The sequence below is a fragment of the Sinocyclocheilus rhinocerous genome, unplaced genomic scaffold (genome assembly GCF_001515625.1).
Source record: "Sinocyclocheilus rhinocerous isolate Xijiao unplaced genomic scaffold, SAMN03320098_v1.1 scaffold2386, whole genome shotgun sequence".
Classification (NCBI taxonomy): domain Eukaryota; kingdom Metazoa; phylum Chordata; class Actinopteri; order Cypriniformes; family Cyprinidae; genus Sinocyclocheilus; species Sinocyclocheilus rhinocerous.
Genome location: NW_015623807.1, coordinates 156,985 through 183,613, shown reverse-complemented (window position 1 = coordinate 183,613; position 26,629 = coordinate 156,985). Strand labels below are relative to the sequence as shown.

Sequence of the window (26,629 nt, the reverse complement as noted above, 5' to 3'; positions counted from 1 at the left end):
ACCAAATAATGTTTTTTTTAGCAGCATCATATGCCCCCTTTAACATGGGGAGTCTATGGGACTGACTCCCTTTTGGAGCCAGCCTCTAGCGGCCAGTCGATTAATTGCAGTTTTAGTCACTTCCGTGTTGGTTTCACGAGAGAGACGGTTGCCGCTTGGTATTGATACAGCTGTCCCTGTATCGATATTGTGGCACGTGCGCTGCAGTGGACCACGCTTAATTTGAATACAAGAACAACGTTTAAAATTGAGTAGAAAAGTGCTAGGTTTCTAAAAAAATAAAAATAAATAGAGCATAACATATGAGGTTTAATCTGGCCGGCAGAGGAACACAACCGGGTTGCCTGATATAAATAGATGTAATCCCAGAAACAGATCTTCACAATGCGCAATACAGAATTATCTGCTAAATGTGCTACTTATCTTTGTCAACCTGGCAACCATGTGCACGCGCTCTCTCTCCACTGTGGATAAACGCGCTTGCTTTCTGAAGACACTGGTAAGCTTGCAGTTTAGCGATCTCCACTTCAATATTCTATTCTCAGAAAAGTGTAATTCATCAACTGTTCATTTATGAGAAAGAGAGAGAGAGAGAGACGATGCTGGGTATGTATGAATTGCCACCATTTTGCCGCGTTTCTGTATTAACGGTCGCCGTGATGTCACCAAGTACAACATGCTCCTGGATCAATATAACGGTCAAAAAGAGAGAGAGAGAGGGGCTGTGTATGTATGAATTACCACCGTTTTGCCGCGTTTCTCTAACAGTGAAGCTGTGGCTTTAATTCCTTTAGAAACGATGATGTTACCAGCTCCTTGTTGAGAAAGATAATGCAGCTCTTCAGCGATTAAGCTACTTTATTAATAAAATTGCGGGGCAGCGCTAAAAAGTTTGTCTAAATGCGAAAAAGAATGTCTGTGCGCGTGCAGCGTGATCTGTGGGACTAAACGTGTGTGCGTGAGGTACAGTGAAGACAGCGCATTAGTTTAGAGCTCTTCTAATTTTTATTTTTATTTGTTAAACGTAGAGAGTGTGTTGATTTGTGCAATGATACCAGCAATGTTAAGATGATTTTAATATAATAGAATGAGTACATTACAATACAAATTTATTAGAACGAGTACATTATTATTTATGGGCTTAAAAACAAGATGCAAACAATCAGAATATTGTAGGGTGGGGAGTGCACAATGTAAACATGAAGCATAATGCCATTACCTATAGCCTATTGTACTGTGGTACAGTTATGGAGGCCCTTCATAATGCAGAGGTCAGCTGCCTGCTCTGCCAATAACTAGCAACGGCCCTATAGTATGCAGTGTTTAATAAACAGCTGTTTTACTAAATTCTGCTGAGGTGAAATTCAGTGCAGTCCCGTATCGTGACTTTGCTGGTGATACACCTAGAAAATAACCATATGCCTGTATATAAGTCATAGAATAAACATAGAATAAACTTCATAGAAGTCATAGAAGAAACCTTTTTAATACAAAGCTATTAAAATGCTTTAAATGATAATTTTTCCCACATCAGTCAATACTCTATATTCCATAATGCAAATACTCTCAACTCAGTTTTATTTATAAAGCACTTTCAAAACCATAAAAATGGACCCAAGTGCTGTACATAAGAAGCATAAAATCTAAAACACAAGCAAAACATAGAACATTGATAGCATAACACCAAAAACATAAAACAATAAAATAAGTCATATATAAATAAATAAATACATACATAAATACATATAAAATAAATAAATAAAATACATATACATGCATACCACATTGACAAATTTTGCTCGGATACATCCCACTTCTCTGGATCCATTTTGAGACGTTTCTACACATTGACTGTAGTATCATCTGAAAAGACACACACATCTCTCTGTATAAGGTCTAACAGCTGAAAATGAATATCAGAGCAAAAAACAAGCCATGAGGTCAAAGCTCAAACTGCGCAATCAGGGGAGAAGGGCCTTAGAAAGAGAGGTGAGCAAAAACCTGATGGTCACTCTGGATGAGCTCCAGTGATCATGTGTGGAGACGGGAGAAACTTGCAGAAGGACAACCAACACTGCGACACGCCACTGATCTGGCAGAGTAGCCAGGTGAAATCCTCTCCTCAGTAAAGACACATAAAGACACACTTGGAATTTGCAAGAAAAAGCTCCTAAAGGACTCACAGATGGTGAGAAACTAGATTCTCTGGTCTAATGAACCGCATTTCCAAGTGCCATGTCTGGTGGAAACCAGGCACCACCTCACCAACTGCACAATACCATCCCAGCGTTGAAGCATAGTTGTGCTAGAGTCATGCTGTTTGGGGTGTTTTTCAGCAGCAGAAACCGGGGAACTGGTCAGGGTAAATACAGAGATATCCTTAGTGTTGTAGCGAATCAGCTCATGGGGAACACGATGACCTGAAGGGTATGTGTGTTCATTCAAAGAAAGGTTTTCCTATGGATTAATTAGAAGAGTCCATTTCTACTGTGCACTGTGTCTCTTCCTTATGAAAAAGGCAGTGATTTTCCCTACTTACATTTCATTAGGTCGTAAATGTATCTGGTGTCAGGGTTGCCATGGTAACCAGGGGGGACCTGGTGTCGTTGCAGACATCCTGGCATCCAGTTTATTGGGTGAGGGGACTGTGACGATTTGTTAATCTAATGAATAACTGATTTGTTAAATCAAATGAAAAATTGTGTGTTTGATTGGTCCAGACGCTACAGTGTTCAAGACCTCAGACCGGTTCACCTTCCAACAGGCCAGGGACCCTAAGTGGCCCTAAGCGAGTCTCCCAAACCCATACCCAAAAAGCTGGCAAAGGTGCCTCAAGTAAGCACTGAGTTAAAGTTAGGGTTGGCGATTTCGGAGAGGATCGCAATAGCAAGCTAGCTTTGAAAGCATAAGATCCCACCCTCCCTGCAAATCACTCTCCAAAGCCACGCCTCCTCCGTGCTTGAGGGGGCCAGCCCCCAGACCTGGGGCCTCTCGTGCCGGGCCCCGCGTCAGCTTGGGACGGCCCTGGCACAGGCAAACCAGTGGCTAATTAGCGACACGATGAGGGACGGCACTGCTGGAGGGTTGAATGCAGCGCTGTCAGATTACCTCATGTCTCATTTCACCGGTGAGAAAACATTACAGTACAAAGCGCATAATATTACAATAATAACGCCTTCCGCTCTCGCTCGGTCTGCAGTAGAGTAATGGAGCGCGCTGATGATGTATCATGTCTGCGCGAACAGAGGTTTGCAAATACATATGTTTATAAGTAGGCAGGACAGCCCTCAGACCGAAGGATGTGACTGGACGAACACTTTATGGTCCTATGCCTGATGATATACACAGATGATATACATTTAGAGCACTTAACTTATTAGAATACATTAGAATACATTTAGAGCACTTAACTTAATGATTGCTATCGGGATGTGAAGAGACTTTCAACCAGCATAACAAAACATGTTTTTGAAAGTGCCGTGCACAGGGGGGTGGCCCGGTGGCTAGAGCCACTGCCCCTTTGCCCTCATCGGCTGAGGTGCCCCTCTCACCAATCCCCCCCATCACCCCAGCTTAAAGCTGTCTGTTACCGCTCCGCTAAAGATCTGCTGATTCCGCTAATCCACTCCGTGTTTCCCGCCCGCTCCGCAGCATCACTCACGATCTGTGTGCCGCTCTCTGGAGAGTGGAGACCACAGTCCCCGAAGGTCGTTGCATTACCAGGTAGATGCATTACAATCCACATTAGTCAGTGGTTGATCCACTGAATTAGTAATTAGTTGGTAGTTTGTTTGCTTTTATTTTTTGTCGGTAATGACTCGGCCTTCTAAAAGCACTAACAACTTGTACAAAATATCGGCTTTGGTTCATCATGTGACTTTCTCATCACCTCCTGCATTTGGTGGTTATCAGTGTATTACAAAGCTACAAAACAGATTTCAGTACTTCAATAGGTTGGTATATTAACATTATATCAGTTAATGAAATTACGGTATTTTACTGTAAATTTAAGTTAAAACCGTAAAACCTAAAATGTTGCTACCGTAGTTTTTACGGTAAAATTCCAGCAACCACAGCTGCTGTTTTTTACCGTACATTTTACGGAATTTTTTTTACAGTGCACTGATTCCGTGTTTCCCGCCCGCTCCGCAGCATCACTCACAATCTGTGTGCCACTCTCTGGAGAGTGGAGACCACAGTCCCCGAAGCTCGTTGCATTACCAGGTAGATGCATTACAATCCACATTAGTCAGTGGTTGATCCACTGAATTAGTAATTAGTTGGTAGTTTGTTTGCTTTTATTTTTTGTCGGTAATGACTCGGCCTTCTAAAAGCACTAACAACTTGTACAAAATATCCATGTTCTTAGAATTAGAACGTCTAATCAAATTATTGTTCCCGATCAGATCTAATATAGATAACACCAAATTTGCTGTTGTTGGCACACTTTGTAGACAAAAAAAAAATGCCTTCACTAAAAAGAAGACAAAAGAAGAGAGAAAGAGCGAAGGGAGGCTGCTAAAGGCAGTTCAACGAATTCAAAGCTCCAGCACGCCAGCAGATCATCATATAGAATATTTAGCAGTTTGTCACACTTTAATTCTTGTAATTAAGTATATTTCCCATTATAATCACTTGTCTTGATGATATAGATTTATGCTGTAAAATATTAAATTAAATGTCTAATACTTATAGGGGAGAGTGGGGTAATATTAGCCACTTTTTACTTATGTGGTCCTCAAGATAAGGGAAAATGATGCAGAAGTACAATGAAAGTTTCTATCCTATCCTAATGAAAGTATTTCGATCATTTTAAATGATCAGAATGTATCTATGACAAACGGTTCTAAAAATATGGCTTCTTATGAAAAAAGTGTTCCCATGGCTCAGTTTGCCCCGGGTTAGGGGTAAGTTGACCCGAGTCGAGTCAGTGGGTAAGATGCACCATCTGGGTGTAAAATGACCATCTGACCAAATCTGATTCAAACCCATGTCAAATAAATAATCATTTAAAAACCAATTTAATAATTTCCTTTTACAAACAGTCATACTTCTTTTCTTAAAGTTAACTTTAATAACATAAAACCAACCAAATGAAGTTTCAATTTCAGTATTTTATTGTTTGCATTTCTGAAACAATATGTTGAACACCAGAGTTGTAGCCTTCCTAAAAACAGACTAAACAGAGAGTTTGTTGACCATTAGGGACTACAGGTGGAAAGATATATCTGATTATAATGTGATGAAAAGCATTTTCTGGTTCTTACACTCTTCCTATCAAATAAACTGCAAATAATATGTATAAATGATAGTGACAAGCCAAAAACAGTTTTTAAAGTAAATGGGTGCCTTCCATTCCCCCCATGTGTTTCTCCTTTCCACAGTCTGGCAGAAATGATGGGTGGTTCCAAAATACATGGTCACATGACAGTAAAAGTGTACAGTTGCCAAGATACAGGGGGTGGCTCAACTTACCCCACTCTCCCCTACTTCCATTGAAGATGACCATGTTTTGAAATGTTCTTATCATATTCATTTCTGCAATTTTATCAACACAAACCAACTGATAGGCTTGTCTAAGCTTCCAAACACCTCACCTTAAAGGGTACGTCACCGCTGGCAAGATTGCCTTTAAATAAAACGTGGCTGTCTGTGCAGAAAAAAGCAGGGGAGAAAATCTGAAACTGGTGCTACATGACTAGAGAAAACTGAGAAAAAGAGCTTCCCTTTTGACAAAACCCTCAATAATGCACCTTTGATTTTGGCGGCACCCCTCTGTTGAGGTGACTGTCTATGAGGGGGATACAAAAATGCTTGGATCTGTAGTTTAAAAAAAACCCTGACGCTGTCTGCCAGATGACACAAAATGTCACACTTTGCTTCATTTGGTGCACTTTTGCCGACAAACAGGGATATCTGGGTGCAGGTAACACAGAGGAAGAGTACTCAGTGTTCATTCACACATACTACCGACATTGTAGCAATACAAAGCTGGTTGAAAAACGAGAAACTTATTCTTTAAATGTAGATGAGATTGGGAGGAGGAAGCTAACCCTAACCCTAACCCGGCTGCACAAGTCTCACTTTATCTCACTTTTCTACGTTTTCTTGATATCAATAAGTTGGATACATTTGAAATTATGCCTGTTTTACATGCCGAATGATTTATTTAACACAAAAATACAATATATCTAAACAGGAGAGGGATATTACACAAAACTAAGGATGGAAAGTGTTGTTGTGAACATAAGGAAAAACCTATCAATTGATTAAATATTAAAACCGTTTTCCCAAGAAAATCTAAAACATGTCAAACATTTGATTTTAACCTCTTCCAAATTTAAATAGCAGTCATTTAAGTGACAATGTTGTCCTTATTATTAAAGAAGAAACAAAACTAACAAAAATACTAACTGCTCTTAATTTATTTCAGTGTTCTTTATTTCTGTTTACTTGAAGAATTACTTGAAAAAAGCCTGTTTACTGCACTGAAAAAAAAAATCAGTTTTTCTGGAAATGTTGAATTATTGGTTTAGCTAAAAACCTTGCTTGGACAAACACCGGATACAGCAGCTTGTCCCTAAAGAGACAACTTTGTACCTTATTTACCACTAAAAAGTTAAAGTAGTACCTTAAGGGTATATATGCCTACTCTAGAGTACTAATATGCACCATTTACAAGCTGTTTTGCCCTGACAGTGGTGCATTTCTTAAAGGTCACATATTGTACACCTTTCTGGAGTTTTAATTTAGGTTTTGATGTCCTTAAGAATATATATTTGCGGTATAAGTACCAAAAACCATCTCAATATATTTTTACAGCTCCTCTCTCAGGAGCTCTGCTGAGAACAGGTTGATTTTGGCCTGTCTAATTAATATTCATGAGCCTCTCTTCTGATTGGCCAGTTGTTTTCTGAGTGACGCACGGCCAGGCCAACCACAGGTAACTAGGATCAGCCGACGTCACAGCGCTAGCTGGAAGCAGCAAAACAAAGGGGAAACTGGAGGCGGCCCATTCAAACCAGCGCAGATTCGGCTACATAAGGAGCTTAAAATATCATCTTGTTGTGATGTTGGGTGCCAGAATCGACGTAATACAGCCTCAAATTAGAAATTTGATCGCATATCTGCTGCCACTGCCAGACAAAAAACCAACGACAGCTGTGGTTAAACGCGATAAAACGAGCAGACTGGACAGAAACGATCGTCAAAAATGCTCACGTTTGCAGCGCGCGCACTTATCAGAAAAGGTTCAATAAAGTATCGTCTTTTGTCGTTATGGGCGCGTCTACAGATTTCTTGCCATATGTCTATGTTTCTTGCATCTCACGACTATGTCGTGTATGAAATAATGTCTGTGTGCATGTGTGTAAAACAACAAACTGACGATTTATATATAATCATCTGTAATTGTATATACATTGTTGTGATTAATTGTGGCTGGAACAATAATGTAGCTGTAAAAATAGTTGCCTGCTGAAATTGAAATGTATATACATCTTCATCATGACTAGATAGACACGGTGAGTTTGTCTTTACTATACACGTTAGATGTGATCCACCTCATAGTAACAATCCTGTCAGATCGTCCATCCTTTGAGTGAGAGTGTAACGTTACAGGTTGCCGATCTGGTTTCATGGTTAAAGTTAACCTTTTCGAAAGGTTTCCGTGTTGTTGTTGCTCAGTCAGCAATGGCATGGACGCGATGTTGTCTGGGGGTTTGGCTAAAGGAGAGTGGGACGGTGGGCGGTGCTCGGGGTGGTGACTGAAGGCAGTGACTGTGTTGTTCTGACGTCAACTTTTTACGGAAGTCACAACGGTTCGTGAAAAATCACAGCTACATTATGCAGGCTGTGTGCATTTTACTGTGGACTGACTGTTTTGAAACTTATATGGTAGTTAAATAGCCCCTAGACCTCAGCTATCGTGAAGAAAGCCAGGAAATTTCAGTTTTGACAATATGGGAGCTTTAATAAGTTTTCAGTTTTCCATTGCAGCTAATGGGAACATGGCAAAAATGCAGCTATTCTCTTAACAAAGTAATGAAAAAATTTAGTTTAATCTTATCTTAGGACATACATTATGGGGACATGAAAATTTACCGAATGGTAGCAGTGACCCATATTATATCTTTTGATTTCCATCTTTTCTCAGATACCTGCCTTTATGTCACAATGGACACTTCACATCATTTACTCTTACTCTTGATGTTTTTGCACTATGCAATAGGTAAGCCATGTCACCAGTCCTTCACTCTATTACCTCCCAGTTAACACTTACTGTATATCGTTATTGTTTTGTTGTGATACTCAATGCAGTGTTTTGTCCACACAGGTTCCAATAGTAGCTGTGTGAAAATTCTTCCAGACTCCAGCAGTAACATTGTTCTTGAGGTGGGAAAAAACTTCACCGCGACTTGTCACCTCCTGGAAGGCTCTGTTTATACCTCAGATGACATTGAATGGAGATTGGAAAACATCAGCATTGCAAAGCAGGTTTACCGTAAAATAAATGAAACGGCTGTCAGTGTTACTGTTAACGTCAGCAGTGACATGAGCGGTTTGCTGCGCTGCAGAGCCGCCAAGAAGTCGCTGTCATACGCACCACAGTGTATCTATGGAATCTTTCTCCGTACGGGATGTAAGTATTTTCCTGCCAAAATCACACGTGTTGCTTTAGAATTAAAAGGCTTGAATTCGTCACTCCAGCTGGGTTTTAGTTTTGTACGTATTTTTTTGACAATTTGTGACCCTGGAGCACAAAACCAGTCATAAGGATAAATTTTTCGAAATTGAGATTTATGCATCATCTGAAAGCTGAATACAAAAGCTTTCCATTGATGTATGGTTTGTTAGGATAGGACAATATTTGGCCGAGATACAACTATTTGAAGATCTGGAATCTGAGGGTGCAAAAAAATCTAAATATTGAGAAAATCATCTTTAAAGTTGTTCAAATTAAGTTCTTAGCAATGCATATTACTAATCAAAAATTAAGTTTTAATATATTTAGAGTAGACATTTTCATGAAACATGATCTTTACTTAATATCCTAATGATTTTTGGCATAAAAGAAAAATCGATAATTTTGACCCATACTATGTATTTTTGGCTATTGCTACAAATATACCCCAGCGACTTAAGACTGCTTTTGTGCTCCAGGGTCACATATGTTTTTCTAAAACACAAAATATTGCAGAATATCCAGTGTACTATATTGCAAGTGTTCAGAGACATTTCTGTCGGGAAAAGACTGGCATTTAAGTCGTTATAAGCTTTGCCTCCGCCTTAGTTTTGAAATTGATTAATGCTGATCAAATGCTATTCAAATGAAGCATTTCTCTTCAATATTGTTAATCATCATTGGCTTTCTGACGTCAAATCTGGCACGACAGCTTGTCGAACCATATTTGAGATTTGAGAATTTTCTGCTTTTTTCCCCACATGTATGCCTTCAGAACATTTGGTTAATAATATCAATTTTCGGTTTGTGATGCAGTGGTTTATAAACCTGTAGGAAAAAACAATCTTTGCCTCTTTCAGACGTTCTCATTTTTTGAAACCCGATGCATTATTTACCAAACACTTCAACTTCAAGGAAACATCTTGATACATCCATTGTTTTTGTGTTTATGACCTCCAGATCCTCCACTGAAACCAAAGAATCTGTCATGCCTTGCTGTGCAAGAAGGCAAGGATATTTCCTCTTACTTAAACTGTAGTTGGGATCCAGGATCGCGATCCCCGCTGCTCGACACCAATTACACCCTTACTGTCCATGTGTACGTGTTAGAGTAGCATAAGTACTGAAAGCACCTTTATGATTTTTTGCCAAATTACTCAAAATGAAAGACTAGAGTGTTATTTACTTCTTTTTTTTTTTTTTTTAGACTTGCTTCAGACCTAACATATAAAGCTGAGTGTAATCAGCATCTTGCAAGATACTGCGTTGTCAATCTGGAGACTTTTCAGATTCATATGCTTTTTAGAGTGTGGGTTGAAGTGAAGAATGCGCTGGGCTCAGAGCGGTCAGACGAACTTCAAAAGTATTCTGCATATTTTGGTATGATCTCAGCTTTTGAATTAGGAAAGGATGCATTTAAAACTCTGTATGAATGCATAACTTCAACTGGCTTTTGTGTTTGTTTTGTAGTGAAACCAAATCCACCATTGAATGTCCGAGTCCTCACTGAAGTTAATATCTCCACAAGTCTCATGGTTACTTGGAAGCATCCCGTTCACGAGACTATTTTGAAACTCTCTTATGCCATCAGATACCGCAAAGTAGCATCCGATGTTTGGGTCGAGGTATGGGAAAGCCAAAATCCAGGACAAAAGATAGCATTTTTGTGTACTGTTAATAATGATTGTTAGTGAAAAACGTGGTGTGATTTGATGTCAGTGTTCTTTTGTTTGACCTATTTTATTTGCCTTAACAAAACATTTCATAAGGGCTTTTCACACTGCGCTTAAGCCTGGGTCATCATCGTTCCGAACCCCCGTCTTTAACCTCAGGTATGTTTCACACGTGTAATTCAGAAGCGGGGTTGGCAGTGCTTTTGTGGTGTTGCAGTGCCAAACTTGTGAAGTGTGAAACGATGCAGTGTTAACGGCTAGATGCAGAGCAACTGACACCCAAACGTGTACCTCATATTCACTTGCTTTGGACAGCAAGAAAACACGGCGTTGTATAAGCAAAGTTGATCGGCAATATATAACCCGAGGATGCGCAATGCTAGAGCCGTTATATAGACAGGTTGAGTGCTGCGTTCGTCCAGTCAATGACACTGACACCACAAATATGCAAATAAGAATGTGCAGTAATGCACAAACGTAAGCTTATGAAGACCCAGGATTAATGGTTAAGCCCGGGTAAATTATGAACAGTGTTAAACGTGGATTCTGTTGACCTGGGGTTTAGAATGACCCTGGGTTAAACATTTCAGGTGTGAAATGCCCTATTATGGCTCAAGGGGATGGGAGTGGGTTCTTATTTCAAACAATGGAATATTATCATCTGGCATATAATTTAGTCCTCACCTCAAAAAAAAAGAAGAAAAAAAAAAAGACGCTGTTTATTCATGAGTTCATGAATCTTTTAGGTGCCTGAGAGCTTCACCAAAGCGTACATGGAGTCGTTTAGACTGCAGTCTCTGGAGCCTTACACTCAATACGTGGTGCAGATGCGATGCATTGGAGAAAGTCACAGCAGTCACTGGAGTAACTGGAGTGCCAGCGTCACAGGGCACACCGCAGAAGCCAGTATGATCTGTATTATTCATCAAGTGATTGAAAAACTCTAAAAAGGTTGATGGAAGGATCCTAAAATGGGGTTATAAAATCCTTAAGAACAGTGTTGGGAAGGTAGCTTACTAAAGTAGTTAAGCTGCCCTTTAAAAAACTAGTTAGCTACTCTAACACTACTACTAGTAAATCTTTACTATTACTCGCCTTTAGGCAAAATGTGTTGTTTTGAAGAGTTTTATCTTTTAAGGACAACAGAGAACAGGCTCTGTTTCATGAAGCATGCTTCCAAATGCAGGAATAAGCAGAGATGGAATCCGAACGTACGGTTGTACTAGACTCAGAAATGAGTTGGATTTTACATATGAGAGAGAAGATCATTTAGGACTAACTGGCTGAATAGAATAAATCAGACTTTCCAACACAGAATACATAGGAGAGTGAGTTAGAGATTATTCTCTGGTGACAGTAAAGTGTGTGCGAACAACATGAGACTAAAAACGGGGATTTAAAAAAGCAAGTAAACTATTGTCAGGCTACTGAAATGCAGTTAAGTTAGTAGCATCACTGCTTAATTACTTCCCAGCATTCTGATGTTATTGAATCTTATCATTAATACTCATCAGGCCATCTTATTTTCTCAGAGCCAGCAAGCGCACCAGATCTTTGGAGAGTCATCCAGCCCACTTCTAATAATAGAAATGTCACTTTAGTATGGAAGGTAAATTCCTTTTTTCACCTTACATGTGCTAAAATATCAGTAATAGTGTTAATCTATGTAGTGTCATATTCAATAGCTGTTTATATTCAATAGCATATTGTCTTCTGTTACAGGCTCCTGTAAAAACGAATGGAAAAATACTGGAATATTACCTGAATATCAGTCAAGATTACGTGATGTTTGAAAGTCACACTATAAGAGCAGATAAGCCCAGGCTGATGTATTCGATGGAGTTGCCACCAGGAAAAACGGCCAGTATTGAACTAACTGCTGCCAATTCAGTTGGAGTGTCTCCTAAAGCAACTTTATTCATTCCAAGATCAGATCAAGGTATGTAGACTGCAGTGTTTTTTGATAAAATTCAACATTTGAACCCTTCTGTTGTCCTCAGAATAGTTGTGCCCCCTTTTTTTGATGAAGAATATGCTCTAAAGGCAACACTTATTTTTGGCACTTGAACCAGGCTTTGTGATATCATCTAAACCAGGGGTCACCAAACTTGTTCCTGGAGGGCCGGTGTCCTGCAGAGTTGAGCTCCAACCCTAATCAAACACACCTGAACCAGCTAATCAAGCTCTTACTTTGTATACTTGAAACTTCAAGGCAGGCGTGTTGAGGCAAGAGCTAAACTCTGCAGGACAGCGGCCCTCCAGGACCGAGTGTGGTGACCCCTGATCTAAACAAATGAAATGATAGCTGCTTTTAAAATAAAATAATAATATTGTCATTCAAAACAAGTGCTCCATCTTTATGAGTCACAGTTCTAGAAGAATCTAGATCTTTGGCTTTTAAATTCCTTTTTTGTGAATCTATGTATAAAATGTGGCCCCAGCATATTAAAGATTTTTTAAGATTCAGCTACTTGCACATTATGTTGTGTGTGATAGGGTATAGTGGGGCTAAAGCCACTGAGCGCTTTCCAAAACACCTGTAGTACTTCACCTGGTCGTTTTAAGTGAGCAAAAATGGATTTGTTGTGTTGTGCAGAGTCAGCCATATTGATAGGTTCTCTGTGAAACTAAAAGAAATAAAGTAATATGACTAATAAAATATGATATGACAAGATCATTTGGAACCCACCAAATTTGACCCAACGATTACAGATGGGTGCAGTTTTAGGACAGTTGGAGGGTTTAAATAAATTATTTAGTCAAATACATGTTTAGTGTGCATGTATTTAATAAAACTGCTGTGTCGAGGCATGTGAAAGGTGTAATGTGTGGTGTGTTTGTGATTGAGTAGAGCTTCCTGGTGTGGGGGATATGAGCTGGTCGGTGCGTGATGAAAAGCCGGAGCCGGAGCTGCAGGTGGAGTGGACTGCTGTCCCGTCTCGTCCTGCCGGCTTACATCTCTTCCATTACCTGCTGGAGTGGGTGAAAATCCCCCAGAATGTGCATCAAACAGAGCTTCAGGCGGGCTGGCAGAGAGTCTCCAGCAATGTCACCAACACCACACTAAACGGTACCAACTCTACATGGAATCTGTGCATATTTATTTATTTTAATCTGCTGATTGTTGGTGGCACATCTGCAGGATGAAGTTAAAAATAACAGCTTCGAACGCGGCTCAGCCAATCAGAATCAAGGACCGGAACTATCCGGTTTATAATATGTTATTGGTAGCTGAACGCATGATCAAATTAGTCCAAAAATTGTTCAGTTTGACCATTTTATTTAAACATCTATTCAATCTTAAGAAAATTACATTTTGTTTGTAGAAGTTCAGTGTTGCGTGTAATGCATTACTGTAATTTAATGACTTTTCCCTTGAAAAAGTAAAGTAAGGGATTACTCTTAATTTTTCAGTATTTTAATTATAGTTACTTCTGATGTAATTATAGACAACAGAACAATTCTACATAAAAACAATAGTGGATTAAACATCAAAATTCAACATTTTTTGAATTCAACAGCGTTTTTAATGTAACTTTATCCCTTCAAGAATAATTTACGCAATTTTACATAATTTATTTGAATGAATTAAGAGTAGTTTCATTACACTGTTGAAGATATAATTAGTAGCTAGTGATTACTTTTTTTTTTTTGAGTAACTTTCCCCACACTGTATATAACAGTGTCAGTCAGTAAACAACTTTAGTATGAATCAGACCTGTTTCATACGTCTGTAAGCGGGAAAGTATTGCATCTGTATTTTGCAGGCTGTTTCGCAACGGAAGCGCTGCAAGTTTTGGTGTTGAGTCTGTTCTTGGCTCAATGCTAAACATTAAAGTACATTTGCAAAATATAAATGTGATTTTAGAATATAATCCTAATATTGGCCAAAACAGTGCCAAAAAATTATGTTTTCAAATAATTTATAACTGTTATCAAAGCGGATTCTGCCAGAAATTACATCATTTTCTGTATAGAGCCACAGGTCTGTTATAGAGCAGAAGTGCTGTCGGTGTGAAAGCTCAACGGATGTCTGCAGTCGCAGTTTCACTGTGAAACCAATCTTTTTGGGAGCAATGTAGGTGACCAAATGCCTTTCCCCCTTTCCCAAGGTGATTTGGAGAAATTCAAGCGGTACAACATATCAGTGTATCCAATTTACAAGTATCATGTTCGACACACGTTGCAGACACACTTCCAAGCAGGAAGACCAGTAACCAGACCAGCCTACATTCAACAAGGAAGTATGTATCTGAAAGTTAATGCAGTGTTCTCATGTACTGAAGTACTCTCGTATAACAGCGCTGTGTTATTGTTGTTGTTTTTTATCTAGCTCCAGAAAAGGGTCCTACTGTCACAGTAACCAAATCCAAGAAGAACAGTGCCAAGCTGACGTGGGAGGAGATCCCACTGGACAGACAGCGTGGATTCATCACCGACTACACCATATACTATGAGATCAGGAACACTAAGCAATGGAAATGTATGTTAAACATGATGAATGTGTGATGAAATCCCTGTGATGATTTCACAAGCTGATGTTTGTCGAATGTTTTCGGCAGCCGTGACGGTGAGCCCTAATGTCCATTCATATGTACTGACTGATCTGGCCAGTGAAACTGATTACGTGGTTAACGTCATGGCGTCAACTGTAGCAGGCTCTGTAAAAGGCATGGATTGTACGTTCAAAACCATGAAGTACGGTATGTCTTCTATGCTCATTTTTCTTCTGAAATGCTTGATGATGCATTGTGATTTTCACAAGAAGCGATCACATACATGCTGCTTAAGCTACTGAAGGATGTGACGTGTGCTGGTGCTTTGATGTGAGCTTGCTCTCTTGACTGTAGGCGATGGAGAGGTGGAGGTGATTGTAGTGGTGGTTTGCCTCAGCTTCCTGTTCCTGACCGTCTTTATCATAATGTTCTGCCTGCGGAAAAGAGAAGTGTGAGTCAGTGCTTTTCACCACTCAAAATGAAACACAAAGCAAGAATTCAACTTTAACCCACCACCACTTCGATTCACTTTGGAGAACCCTTGGTCTGGAAATACTTACACAAGATTGGCTAATAGTGCCTAATTGCCTAACCATAAACTGTGTCATTGTGCACACTGTACACAATTTAGAAAAGAATGAATTCAAAACTAGTCATGTTTTTCACTCATTTTAATTTTTCACTAATTGAAAACAACAAAGAATATTTTATCATTGCCATTTATATTACGCAATACAATCAATAACAATACAAGCAGATTAAATGAGAGTTAGTATTTAAGCATTTCTTTATAATAATAATTCTGTTAGTTCTGAATGTTATGTTGTTCCATGCATTTGACAAATATCTTCATGCAGCTTTTGTTCCATAAAACAGCAGTTCACATCTGTCGAGCTCCCAAAAGGACAAAAAAATATATATTTTATCCGTGGAACACAAATGAGAAGTTTAGCGAAATGTTCATGCTGCTCTTGTAGATGTAATGATTGTGCATGATAACCAGGTGCTGTTTGGCATTCAAAATGACAAAATGCACCAAAACATACCATAAAGCGAGTTGCTATTTATTGATAATCTTCTCTGGCGAACCTTTGATTCTCATTCATCCTTGAATGTTTCAGTATGGCAAGTCAAACCGTGTCACATCACGTTTGATGTCAGTGATACCAAACATAACTGATTCCTGCTGTGGATGTCCTGTAACTGATCACTCAATATGTGCACATTCACCTACATGCTGTAGGTGTTTATTTTAGAGCAAGAGTCCTGCACGCTAATTTTATTATACTTTTAATAACACTTTTTGTCACTTCTTGACCTGGTCACCATTCGAAATATAGAAGGATTGTGAAACTAATGACATGCTCTTTAAGTAACTAGCACCAAATGAAAAGTGCATTTAAATCATGATGAAGTTTATGACTTTGCTTAATTGAATACAGAAAGAATATTTTATGAAGATTGGATATATTACCTAACCCTACTTGATAACAGCAGTGAATGGTGTTAGCTGTCATTATTTGCTCGTCTCTGTTCAGGATTAAGAAGCTGTTGTGGCCGCAGGTTCCAGACCCGTCTGACAGCTCCATTGCCCACTGGTCACCTGATTTCCCCATTAAGGTCAGTGAGCTGCAAGGCATTCAAATTATGGGTGAATCTCACAAAAACATGTCCATAAAGATTTCGTTTCATTATGAAGTTGTCATGACAGTTATGCACATAGAAACCCTCAAATTCTCTGTAATATATACAGTGTATATAGTTAGCTGTTAATATGTATTATATGTGTAATGTATTTTGAAGACGTTTGACATGCCTCACAGAAAATGTCAAGGTCTATAGGTTTAAAAAAAGACACAAAGATAGTGAGACTGCAAAGTCATTTCATAAACGTTTGTTTAAAAAAAAAAAAAAAAAAAAATCTTATTACTGTTGTATGGAGTCTAAAATAAGCTCATCGCATGTAGATAAAGGGATAGCTCAACCAAAAATTACAATTCTGCCATCAGTTACTCACTTTCATGTCGTTCAAAACCTATTCGACTTTTCTTCATCTTTGAGACACAAATGAAGGTATTTTTAATGAAACCTGAGAGATTTCTGTCCCTCCATTGAAAATCTATTCACCCAAAATGTTGACACTTCAAAAAGTTCATAAAGACATGTTAAAAGTAACATAAACATAAACCTTAAACATACATATAGACATTGATCACAGAGCACATAAAATAGGGTACATGTCAGTTCAGGCATACTGCTTAAAACCCAGCAACAAACCTTTCTTCCGTTCATCATATTTGATGAGCTCTTTGTATGTGTGTTGATCAGTGTATCAATGTGAATAAAAGCCTAAATTAAATCACTTCATCATATAAAATGATTGTGTCTCTTCAGAAGAATTGGATTAAACTGCTTCTTCCTTTAATTGAGAGACAGAAATCTCTTTTTTCAGAAAAGTCTCAAGGGTTTGGAACGACATTAGTGTGAATAAACGATGACAAAATGTTCATGTTTGTGTGAATTATCCCTTTAAGGCAATATATGCAATAAGAATTGATTTTCAAACATTCAATTCATTCTTTTTTTCCTCAAAATCATTCAATCAACGAAACCAGAATGGATTCAAAACCAGAATCATTAAGTTCTTTCATTCTTATTAACACTATTACAGTTATATATATAGAGAGAGAGATGTCAGTATCAGTGTTTTACAATTTAAATTTCTTTTTGTTGTTTTTTTGCTTGAAGAAAATGAGAATTGAGGAGGAATGTGCTTATATGTCATTTACAATCTCACAATGAAGAATATTATTGAATAAAAAAATGGTGTGGTCTGCTATGACCTGAACATGTTCGTTTTCATTGTAACATGACCACGTTCTTGTATATTGCAACACAAATCTTCTGCAAACACGATTCCGACCACATAATGGCATATTGCTCAAAACTGTATTTCCGGTCTGTTGGGTCGTTCTTATGGTCTGCCACACAAAACTAACAGTATCTGACCCTCTCAACAGGCCGATGTGCCCAAAGAAGACGTTAGCGTGGTGGAAGTGGACGTGTTTGACGGCAAGTCCCTGTGCGAGGAAGACAAAGCCGTGCTGCCGCTGAAGAAGGACAAGTATCTCTCTGAGGATCACAGCAGCGGCATCGGAGGCTCGTCCTGCATGTCCTCGCCCCGCCACAGCGTGTCAGACATCGACTCGGGCGACTCGGGCCAGACCACAGTCAGCACCGTGCAGTACTCCTCAGTGGTGGCAGCCACCTACAAGGGCCAGACTCCCAGCCATCAGCCTCCGGTGTTCGCTCGCTCCGAGTCCACACAGCCGCTTCTGGACTGCGAGGAGCATCCAGACCATCTCAGCGAGAGCGGCGGCCAGTCCAGGAGCTCGTACTTCAGACGAGGCCGAGAACTCGAGCTGGGCGTCCTTGGCCAGGAATGCGATGGAGCAGTGCAGGAGGAGGAGACGTCTCCTGTCGCAGAGGATCCTCCCGCCTCCGCCTTATGTTACGTGCAGCAGCAGAGCGGCTATCGACCTCAGTAAAACATTCGAGCTGACGCTGGCGCTTTGGAGACGGCCCTAAGCTACTGTATTTAGTGTCACCTTTCCACGGCATCTTAAAGCAGCACTATGTAACTTTTTCTGTGTTCAAAATTTGCAAAATGTGTATAATGAGCGAGTACATCATGAATTCATCTTCCAAACCGCGTTTTTGTCTTATTCCGAATCACTCCGGTACACTTATAATAAGTACTTACAGTATATTTGGACTATTGCAGCCTGGTCGGGCTGTCACCGCTGCGGAGTAACACATACCTGCGTGAATCGCCAGAGACATAAACTTAGAGAAGTAGATCCTGTTGGAACGTTCTTCCGCGGGATGTGTGCAGTTCTGTTTATTAACCGCTAGAGCGCCAAAAGTTACATAGTGCTGCTTTAATGTGCCTGCGATGAACTTTTCATTTGGCATTTTAATGGGATTGCAAGCTTCCGCAGACATGTATGGTAACACTAGACTGCTCCCTTTAAAAAGCTGTCCACACTTCGAGATGCCACACTGCCATGTGCCTTCAGAGGCAGAACGGCTGTTTGTAATATGGCTGCTCCAGCCACAATACGTTGCTGTTGTTTTGAACCATATATATGGTTAGTCGTAGCATTGTGTAAAATCGTTTTCCAATGGATTTCCCTTTTCATTTTAGTGTTGCTGATTTTTTTTGCCTCAAGCTCACAGCTGATTGGTCTGTGGTTCGTCAATGTGCAGAAAACTGTTTAGAAAACTATGAACAATTTGTGCCAAGGCGCATTAAGTTATTGACATGCTATTATGAATATTCATATTTTTAACAATATGCACCAGAATGTCAACCCTAGCTTGAGTTAACCTTGCTTTCATGTTCATTTCATGATCATTATCTCTGGGATAAGACTAACACTACATTGAATTGTCAGTTATGAAATGCAAATATTTAATTGAATGCCTTATTACATGTATTCATGTATCTCTGTGTGATTTGTTTATATCATTGCATCACCTACGTGTGTATCACTGATACTAGGTTAAATAAAGACTTAATTCAAATGTTTTGTGGTGGCACCAAACAATCATCGTGCAAGTCTGCTGCCAAAGGCCACACTGTGTTTACGATCTCCTAGTGAAGACTCCTTTACTAGTATCTCAGACTTTGTTTATATACCTTCAGTCTGTGGATATTGCTTGGATGCATTTCAATTCTTCTCTGATTGGTGAGTCCCATTTGGTGAGTTCATGATCATGGGTAATGTAGTACTTTGCCTGTAATTTGGCAAGGATATGAGGTTGTAATTTGTGTCCTTGGTTTAACGGTGTTTGAGAAATGCTGCTCTAAGCGATGAGAAATGAAACTACTGTAAAACTAATATGCATGATTGTGTGGTTCAGTACTGTGTGAATTAGACATGCACTGATTCTTATTAAAGCTACAAAAGTTATTCAGTCAAGAGCTGTGAGTGATTTTCTTTTTCTTTTGTTTAAAAAAAAAATGGGAGTAAGAAATCACATCATTTTTAGTCACTTTACAGCAGGGCTACATTTAAGCCACAGAAACATCATCATTGTTGTTATTATTTCTGTAAAAACACTACTATAATAGTATCCTCTCGCGCAATGAATTTGTTTGAATTAAAGTTGTAAAAACGAACAGTACTCGAGTACCAAATCGATGTGTTTCGTTAAATATGGAGCTGTTTTACTCAAGATGTCTTTAAAGGAGAAACTGAAGATAATCATAAGCGATGTCCATCACATATGCAACTTTGTAATAAAAAAAAAAAACTAAGGTGAGCTGATCACCTTAAAAGTGCATCGATGTCGCCATCAGTTCACCCTGCTGTTAACCACTGATCTATAGAAAATACAGAATATAGATTAGTGCTGTTAAGTCTTTCTGACGAGACCTGATTTCCGGTTTGGTCAGGTGACCTTCGACCCCCATAGTAGAGCTCAGAACTTTCTGTTTAAAACCCACTCACAGTTTCAATTCAAGTGTAGTTTGTCATGCTGGTAGGAGGGCCGTCAGCAAGCTGCTGCAGGATATTATACACACCAGCCACTTTCAGAACTACATTTGTGACTGTATTTTTCAAACAAATATGCAGTTTAGTAAGTTATTCCAATCTCTGGATTTTGAATCTTTGACTGTGAAAAGTGCCAAACATTTGTTTGAGTGCAATTCACGTGAGTAATGGGGTCAAATGATGATAAACGGAGCAGAGTTTAGTAAGCAGGATGATCTATAATAGTGAAAATGTATCTTAACAAGCTCAACTGATGCTTGAGAAATACCGGAAACAGAAGTGAGCACTCATGCATTGCAGCACAAGGCCTGACACTGAACTATGGAAACACAAGGGGCCCGTCTCAAAACCCACACCTGCAGTCTAGGCCGCTTGAGAGTGCGTGCATGCAACAGGAAGTGCGTGCGCAAGACTGAGGTCTGAAAAATGGCTACGCTCAATGCCCTTAATGCACACTAAACCCACACCATCTCTAATAGCGCTTCAGAGCAGTATTTATCCCATCATTCATCACGTTCAGGAACTCCGAAATCACAAAATGTCAAGGAAAACTTGAATAAAATATCACATATAATTTGTGTAAAATGTAAAGTTTTGCACGTTTCATTGATACAGAGATGTGTATTTTGTAAAGCATTTGCAACTTCTTTTTATCACTTAAGTAGAAGCACCACAATTAAATTGTCATTCATAGGAGTTCCTGATCCTGAAATTTAGAAGTTTATGTTAACGTGCAAATTATTAAATGTATAAAATATGTAAATAAAGCTCTGTACAAAGTTTACTTGCATTTTTTACAACACTATGTTGTAAGTGTGTCCTACTCACTGATCTATATATATATATATATATATATATATAGATCTATATTCTCTATTATAGATCAGTGGTCCCACTGGTTAAATAAAGTTCTACACACACTTACAGGGCTTGTCCAAATACCCACACTTGCGGTCTTTGCACTTGACCACTTGTCTACTTACATGACGTATTTCCTGTATTTGGCCCAAGTGAGCATGAAAACCACAAGTGTGTGTAAAACTTTTCATTACCTGATGGGACACACTTATAGAGTTATAAAAATGCAAGTGTTTACAGAGCTTTAATTTTATTTTCAGTACTTTGCATTTTAAAAATAAACATCTAAATGTCCAGTAGTCTCAATAACAGACGACACGATTTAATAATTGTGGTTGTTGTAAGTGATAAAAAGCAGTCGTAAATGTTGTACAAAATACACAAACTCATCTTTTCACCAATAAAATGTGCAACACTTCATGTTTTACTACCAAATTATATGTAATATCTAATTATTATTAATAAGTCTCATGATTTTTAATGCATGATACATGCATGAACATAATGCATGATGGGATATGCTTAGCCTCGAATACCGCTCCGGAGTGTGGATTTAGAGTGGCGTTAAGGGCACTGCACTTTGGCGTTTTTAAGACATCGGACAGTCTTGCGCACTTACTTCCTGTTGTGTGCATGCGCTCTCAAGTGGCCAAGACCTCAAGTGTGGGTATTTGGACAGTCTTCATGTCCACTTGAACACTTGGGCCAAATACAGGAAATGCGTCATGCAAGTAGACAAGTGTTAAGTGCACAGACCGCAAGTGTGGGTGATGGGACAGGCTCAGTGTATGAAATAAACATAGTCTGCATCTGAAATCGCATACTCTCTTGAGTAGGTACTTTTTTGAATATGTAATTACTGCAAAAAAGTCCATCCTATGCACACTTCAGAATCTGGGCGGAAATAGTAGGTCATCCGGATACGAAAAAAAAGGTACAAAAGTTACCTTTTCAAAAGGTGCACTTTTGTATCTTTTAGGAACTAATATGTACCTTTAAGGTACCAATATGGACTCTTTAGGTACAAAGGTGTGCCTTTTGAACAGGGTACCACCCCAGTGACAACTTTTGTACCTTTTTTTCTGAGAGTGTATCCTGGGGGATACAAACATTTGAGAAGCAGTGAAAGTGTAGGTCTTTTTTCTTGGTCATTTTGAAAGGGTGTTTGCTGTGAATATTTAGATGAGGTGACTTTGTTTCTACATTGTTTAGCTCACAGGAAGCATTTAAAACTGCATGGTCGCGCCTATAGTGGGAATCTAGATCAATCCTTTATAAAGCAGAACGATGAGCTTTGTAAAAATCGACGCGTTTCAGAAAGGTGGGGCATAGAGGAGAAACAATAATGTACAGTATGTGGAAAATAATGTGTTTTTTGAACCTTAAACCGCATAAACACATTTCATTACACCAAATACACAAAATAATGTTCTTTTTAGCAGCATCATATGACCCCTTTAATGCTTAGTTGGGGACACTTTTGGAAGAGAGCTGAACTGGATGATGATGAACTGAATCATCAATGAACTGATTTTAGCTGGAAATATTGTCTTCTTGCATCGCCAAACTATTTTCCTGTTTGACACTGTAAAGCTGCTCTGACACGTCCAGTATTGTATGAAGTGCTACATAAATAAAGGTGACTTGACTTGACTTGACTTGTGCTGATGACTATAGCGAACTCTTGCTTGCTTTTTCTTTCGGTTCCACTGGAATTTTGAGATCATATTTCGCCATATATTTAAATCCATTCCCTAGAAATTTTTCCTGCCCGAATCTGTGCAGAACAGGCAAAAAAAAAAAAAAAAATCTACCGATTTAATCTGGCCCTCTTTGTTACCTAAAACAATTAAAAAAAACTCACTTATACTTAGCCTTTTATATATATATATATATTATTGATCTCTTGACCATTGATTTCACGACATATTTATTGAAATGGTTATGTTGGAAATTTAGATTTCGTAACTGGACATGACATTTGTGATTTATTACTTAGAAAAAAAATCTGAAGATCTGTGAACTGCAAAAAAATCTCTTTCTGTGAATACATATTTGTTTCCAGTGGGGCATTTTTGGACACCTAAATATATAGATTTGCAGGGTAAAACCCTGTTTTTTATTTGTTGATTTCACGACATATTTATTGAAATGGTTATGTTGGAAATTTAGATTTCGTAACTGGACATGACATTTGTGATTTATTACTTAGAAAAAAAATCTGAAGATCTGTGAACTGCAAAAAAATCTCTTTCTGTGAATACATATTTGTTTCCAGTTGGGCATTTTTGGACACCTAAATATATAGATTTGCAGGGTAAAACCCTGTTTTTTATTTTAATGTTAAAGTCAGACCTTTGGGGGTAAAACGACCCCACCCCCTCCCCCTGTGAATTGACATCATTTTGTTGATTTTAAGGTGTAGTAATAATGTAGTAATTCATTGAGTCATTATTTAATAATTCTACTTTCAAACATCATTATTCATGATAACCTATGGGCTAAAGCAAAGGAATCCTTCAATCTGAATGGACTATTATGACACTGCCTTCAATGAAGAAAATAGGCCTATAATACTGCATTTACTTTTTACATTTTCCCCGACACCAAAACAATGTTTCCCCTGATTAGCAGTATAGTGTGAATTTTCTGAAATTAATTCTCAACATACATTTAAGATACTTCATACAACTGGTAAAAAGAGGTGATGCTTTGCAGACACTTTATTACACAAATAACATTGTTACTGAAAATAGTTGTCTTGCAATAAAACCTCAGTATCACAACAAATATCAGACACATCTCACATTAGCTTTGAAAATGTAGTAAATACAGCCTTACATTTGTAATCATGTTTTTTTTGTGTTTTTTTTTATCAGATGCAAAAAAACAACTGGAATCACAGGTGACAGTAGCAGCTCTTAAATATGTGGCACATCTGTAGTAATATATAGGTGCTGCAGAAGGCGAAATACATGAAGGCACAGACATACAGAAATGTTAGGACACAAAATGCCTGGATCAATAATATATTAATTGCACTGCTATCAGACTGCTAAATTACTGGAAGAGATCGAACAGCTGTTCATCGTTAAAACTAAATAAATAATCTACCTTTACCCTTCTGTAAAAAATAACAATGAAAAGTTTATCATCAAAATGACCAGTGCTTTGAATCTCCACGTGGTCCCTTAAAATCATAAATTAAAGTGGCAGTCGTAGGTCTCAGGGAGAAAATTTTCACACCGGATGAAATGTTTCAGCAGCTGATACAAACAAATACAGAGGTGATTAAAGTAGATCCCGACAGCGCTAGCAGAAAGCGTTGGCTCTTTAGGACGAGGACATCGGGGCCGGCGGAGCGGAGTACTCCTCGTTCTCAGAGTCGGTGCCGTCCTCGTCGTCTTTCTCCAGGTCGCTTCCCTCGGTGCTGAGCCTGTCGAAGCCGTGCCGGGTGTAGCCTTTGTGGGAGGCAAAGAAATTCCCCAGGTTCAAGCTTCCTGCAGCTTTGCCTGTGTGTGAGAGAGAGTCTTACTCACAACCCTTGCAACATCTAACGCCAGGTATACAATATGTGACCCTGGAGCACAAAACCATCATAAGGGTGGATATTACTAATCAAAAATTAAGTTTTGATATATTTACGGTAGGAATCGGAGGCAAATCTGTGCTCGTTTGCGTGAAGAGAAGAGAAGAGGAGAGGAGAGGAGAGGAGAGGAGAGAAGAGAAGAGAAGAGAAGAGAAGAGAAGAGAAGAGAAGAGAAGAGAAGAGAAGAGAAGAGAAGAGAAGAGAAGTGCTGACACGTCACTGATGCCCGAGAAGTGTTTATCAGGCTAAATATCTGGACCGGTCTGCGCTCCTCTCTCATCTCTCCAACCGTTCTCTCCTCCATGATCCTGTGTTATTCTCATTTGTGTTTTACAGATGAACAGAAGCCTTATGGGCTTGGAACATCATGAGGGTAAATGATGACAATTTCTGCTTTAATTAATGCACAAATCTGTGTAGACTGAATTCAGTAAGTTACTTTGTGTAAAATAACTGAATGCTTTACTGATTAGCAGTAAACTGGGAGCAAATACAGTAGTTGCTTAGTTGGGGACGCTTGACTGATTGCACAGACACTATTGGAAGAGAGCTGAACTGGATGATGATGAACTAAATCATCAATGAACTGACTGAAAAATTACTCTGTTATTGTCCTCTTGCATTACTGACAAACTATTTTCCTGTTTAATGCTGTAAAGCTGCTTTGACACAATCCGTATTGTATAAAGCACTGAACAAATAAAGTTGACTTGAGTAAAATAAAAGGTTAACTAAAACAAATACCGCAAAAAACCTTTTGATTACTCAAAATAAAATACCCAACATTAACGCAAATAAAATAAAATATAAAAACCTTAAACTTATTTTATCTAGTTGCCAATGCAACTTTTTAGTTTCATTTAGTTTAAGTACTAAAATAACAAACTTTAATAAAAACTATTAAAAAAAACTAATAAAAATGACAAAACAAAATTACTAAAACTTTAAAATCAGAAGGACATCAGAAAGTATAAAAATAAAATCTATTTCAAGATCTTAAAAATGTGAATATAACAGTATATCAGTGGGGCTAAAATAGCACTGACCTGCACAATGTGTGTTTGATGTGGATAAAACATGGTCAAACTGTTAAAAAGGTTATTCTCTAGACATAAATGTCAATTTTTTTAAACTATAAATGTTTTCTGCTAGTACTTGCGTGTATTAAAATATCTGAAACACAAAGTCAAATGTGCATGAAATCTAATTTGAATGTAGCGGTACGGTTACACCACAGACGTTCTAACTAACCACACGGTTGTGTTTAAGCGCTCCAGGAACCGGCCAAAAGAAAAAAGAAAGCTTTCATGGAAAGCTGAGTGTTAGGTCTTATCTTCTCTCTTACCTCTGATTTTACCCAGGATTCCTCCTGCTGATCCTGAAGAATCCAACTTCACCTGACAATCATCTTAAAAGTAGAAATCGATCAAAATCAATCCCACATACAACAGCACATGGTTCCTTTCTCTTTGGAGTGTTACAAGCTCTTGGTGCATAAAGAAGATCTGTAAAGTTGCAAAGACTAAAGTCTCAAATCCAAAGAGATATTCTTTATAAAAGTTAAAGTCCCCCTGTAGTCAAAAATTGTATCCTTTAAAACTCATCTTTGATCATCAAAATTACATATTTAAATGTTTTTTCTTGTGACAATAATTTTATCATGCCTTAAAGGGGTCATATGATGTTGCTAAAAAGAACAGTATTTTGTGTATTTGGTGTAATGAAATGTGTTTATGCGGTTTAAAGTTCAAAAAACACATTTTCCACAT

At 38.5% G+C, this 26,629-nt stretch overlaps 2 protein-coding genes across 6 annotated transcripts in view; one reads left to right on the top strand and one right to left on the bottom strand.

The window, feature by feature from the left end:
- Nucleotides 1–18,539, top strand: part of LOC107737037 (interleukin-6 receptor subunit beta-like) — a 21,339-nt gene extending 2,800 nt beyond the window's left edge. The window contains exons 2-16 of the mRNA XM_016548443.1: nucleotides 8,156–8,230; nucleotides 8,336–8,641; nucleotides 9,644–9,782; nucleotides 9,891–10,063; nucleotides 10,154–10,308; nucleotides 11,103–11,262; nucleotides 11,889–11,965; nucleotides 12,079–12,295; nucleotides 13,208–13,426; nucleotides 14,469–14,600; nucleotides 14,690–14,839; nucleotides 14,919–15,059; nucleotides 15,207–15,303; nucleotides 16,391–16,472; nucleotides 17,873–18,539. Of these exons, the coding sequence (XP_016403929.1) occupies nucleotides 8,176–8,230; nucleotides 8,336–8,641; nucleotides 9,644–9,782; nucleotides 9,891–10,063; nucleotides 10,154–10,308; nucleotides 11,103–11,262; nucleotides 11,889–11,965; nucleotides 12,079–12,295; nucleotides 13,208–13,426; nucleotides 14,469–14,600; nucleotides 14,690–14,839; nucleotides 14,919–15,059; nucleotides 15,207–15,303; nucleotides 16,391–16,472; nucleotides 17,873–18,400 (2,631 nt within the window). The 5' untranslated portion in view covers nucleotides 8,156–8,175 and the 3' untranslated portion in view covers nucleotides 18,401–18,539. The remainder of the gene's footprint in view (nucleotides 1–8,155; nucleotides 8,231–8,335; nucleotides 8,642–9,643; nucleotides 9,783–9,890; nucleotides 10,064–10,153; nucleotides 10,309–11,102; nucleotides 11,263–11,888; nucleotides 11,966–12,078; nucleotides 12,296–13,207; nucleotides 13,427–14,468; nucleotides 14,601–14,689; nucleotides 14,840–14,918; nucleotides 15,060–15,206; nucleotides 15,304–16,390; nucleotides 16,473–17,872) is intronic.
- Nucleotides 18,540–23,969: 5,430 nt separating this feature from the next.
- pam (peptidylglycine alpha-amidating monooxygenase) overlaps nucleotides 23,970–26,629 on the bottom strand; it is a 68,716-nt gene continuing 66,056 nt past the window's right edge. For all 5 annotated transcript variants that reach the window (XM_016548406.1, XM_016548434.1, XM_016548411.1 and 2 more), the window contains 2 exons: nucleotides 26,206–26,268; nucleotides 23,970–24,783 (listed from right to left, as the gene is read on the bottom strand). In XM_016548406.1, the coding sequence (XP_016403892.1) occupies nucleotides 24,605–24,783; nucleotides 26,206–26,268 (242 nt within the window). In that variant the 3' untranslated portion in view covers nucleotides 23,970–24,604. The remainder of the gene's footprint in view (nucleotides 24,784–26,205; nucleotides 26,269–26,629) is intronic.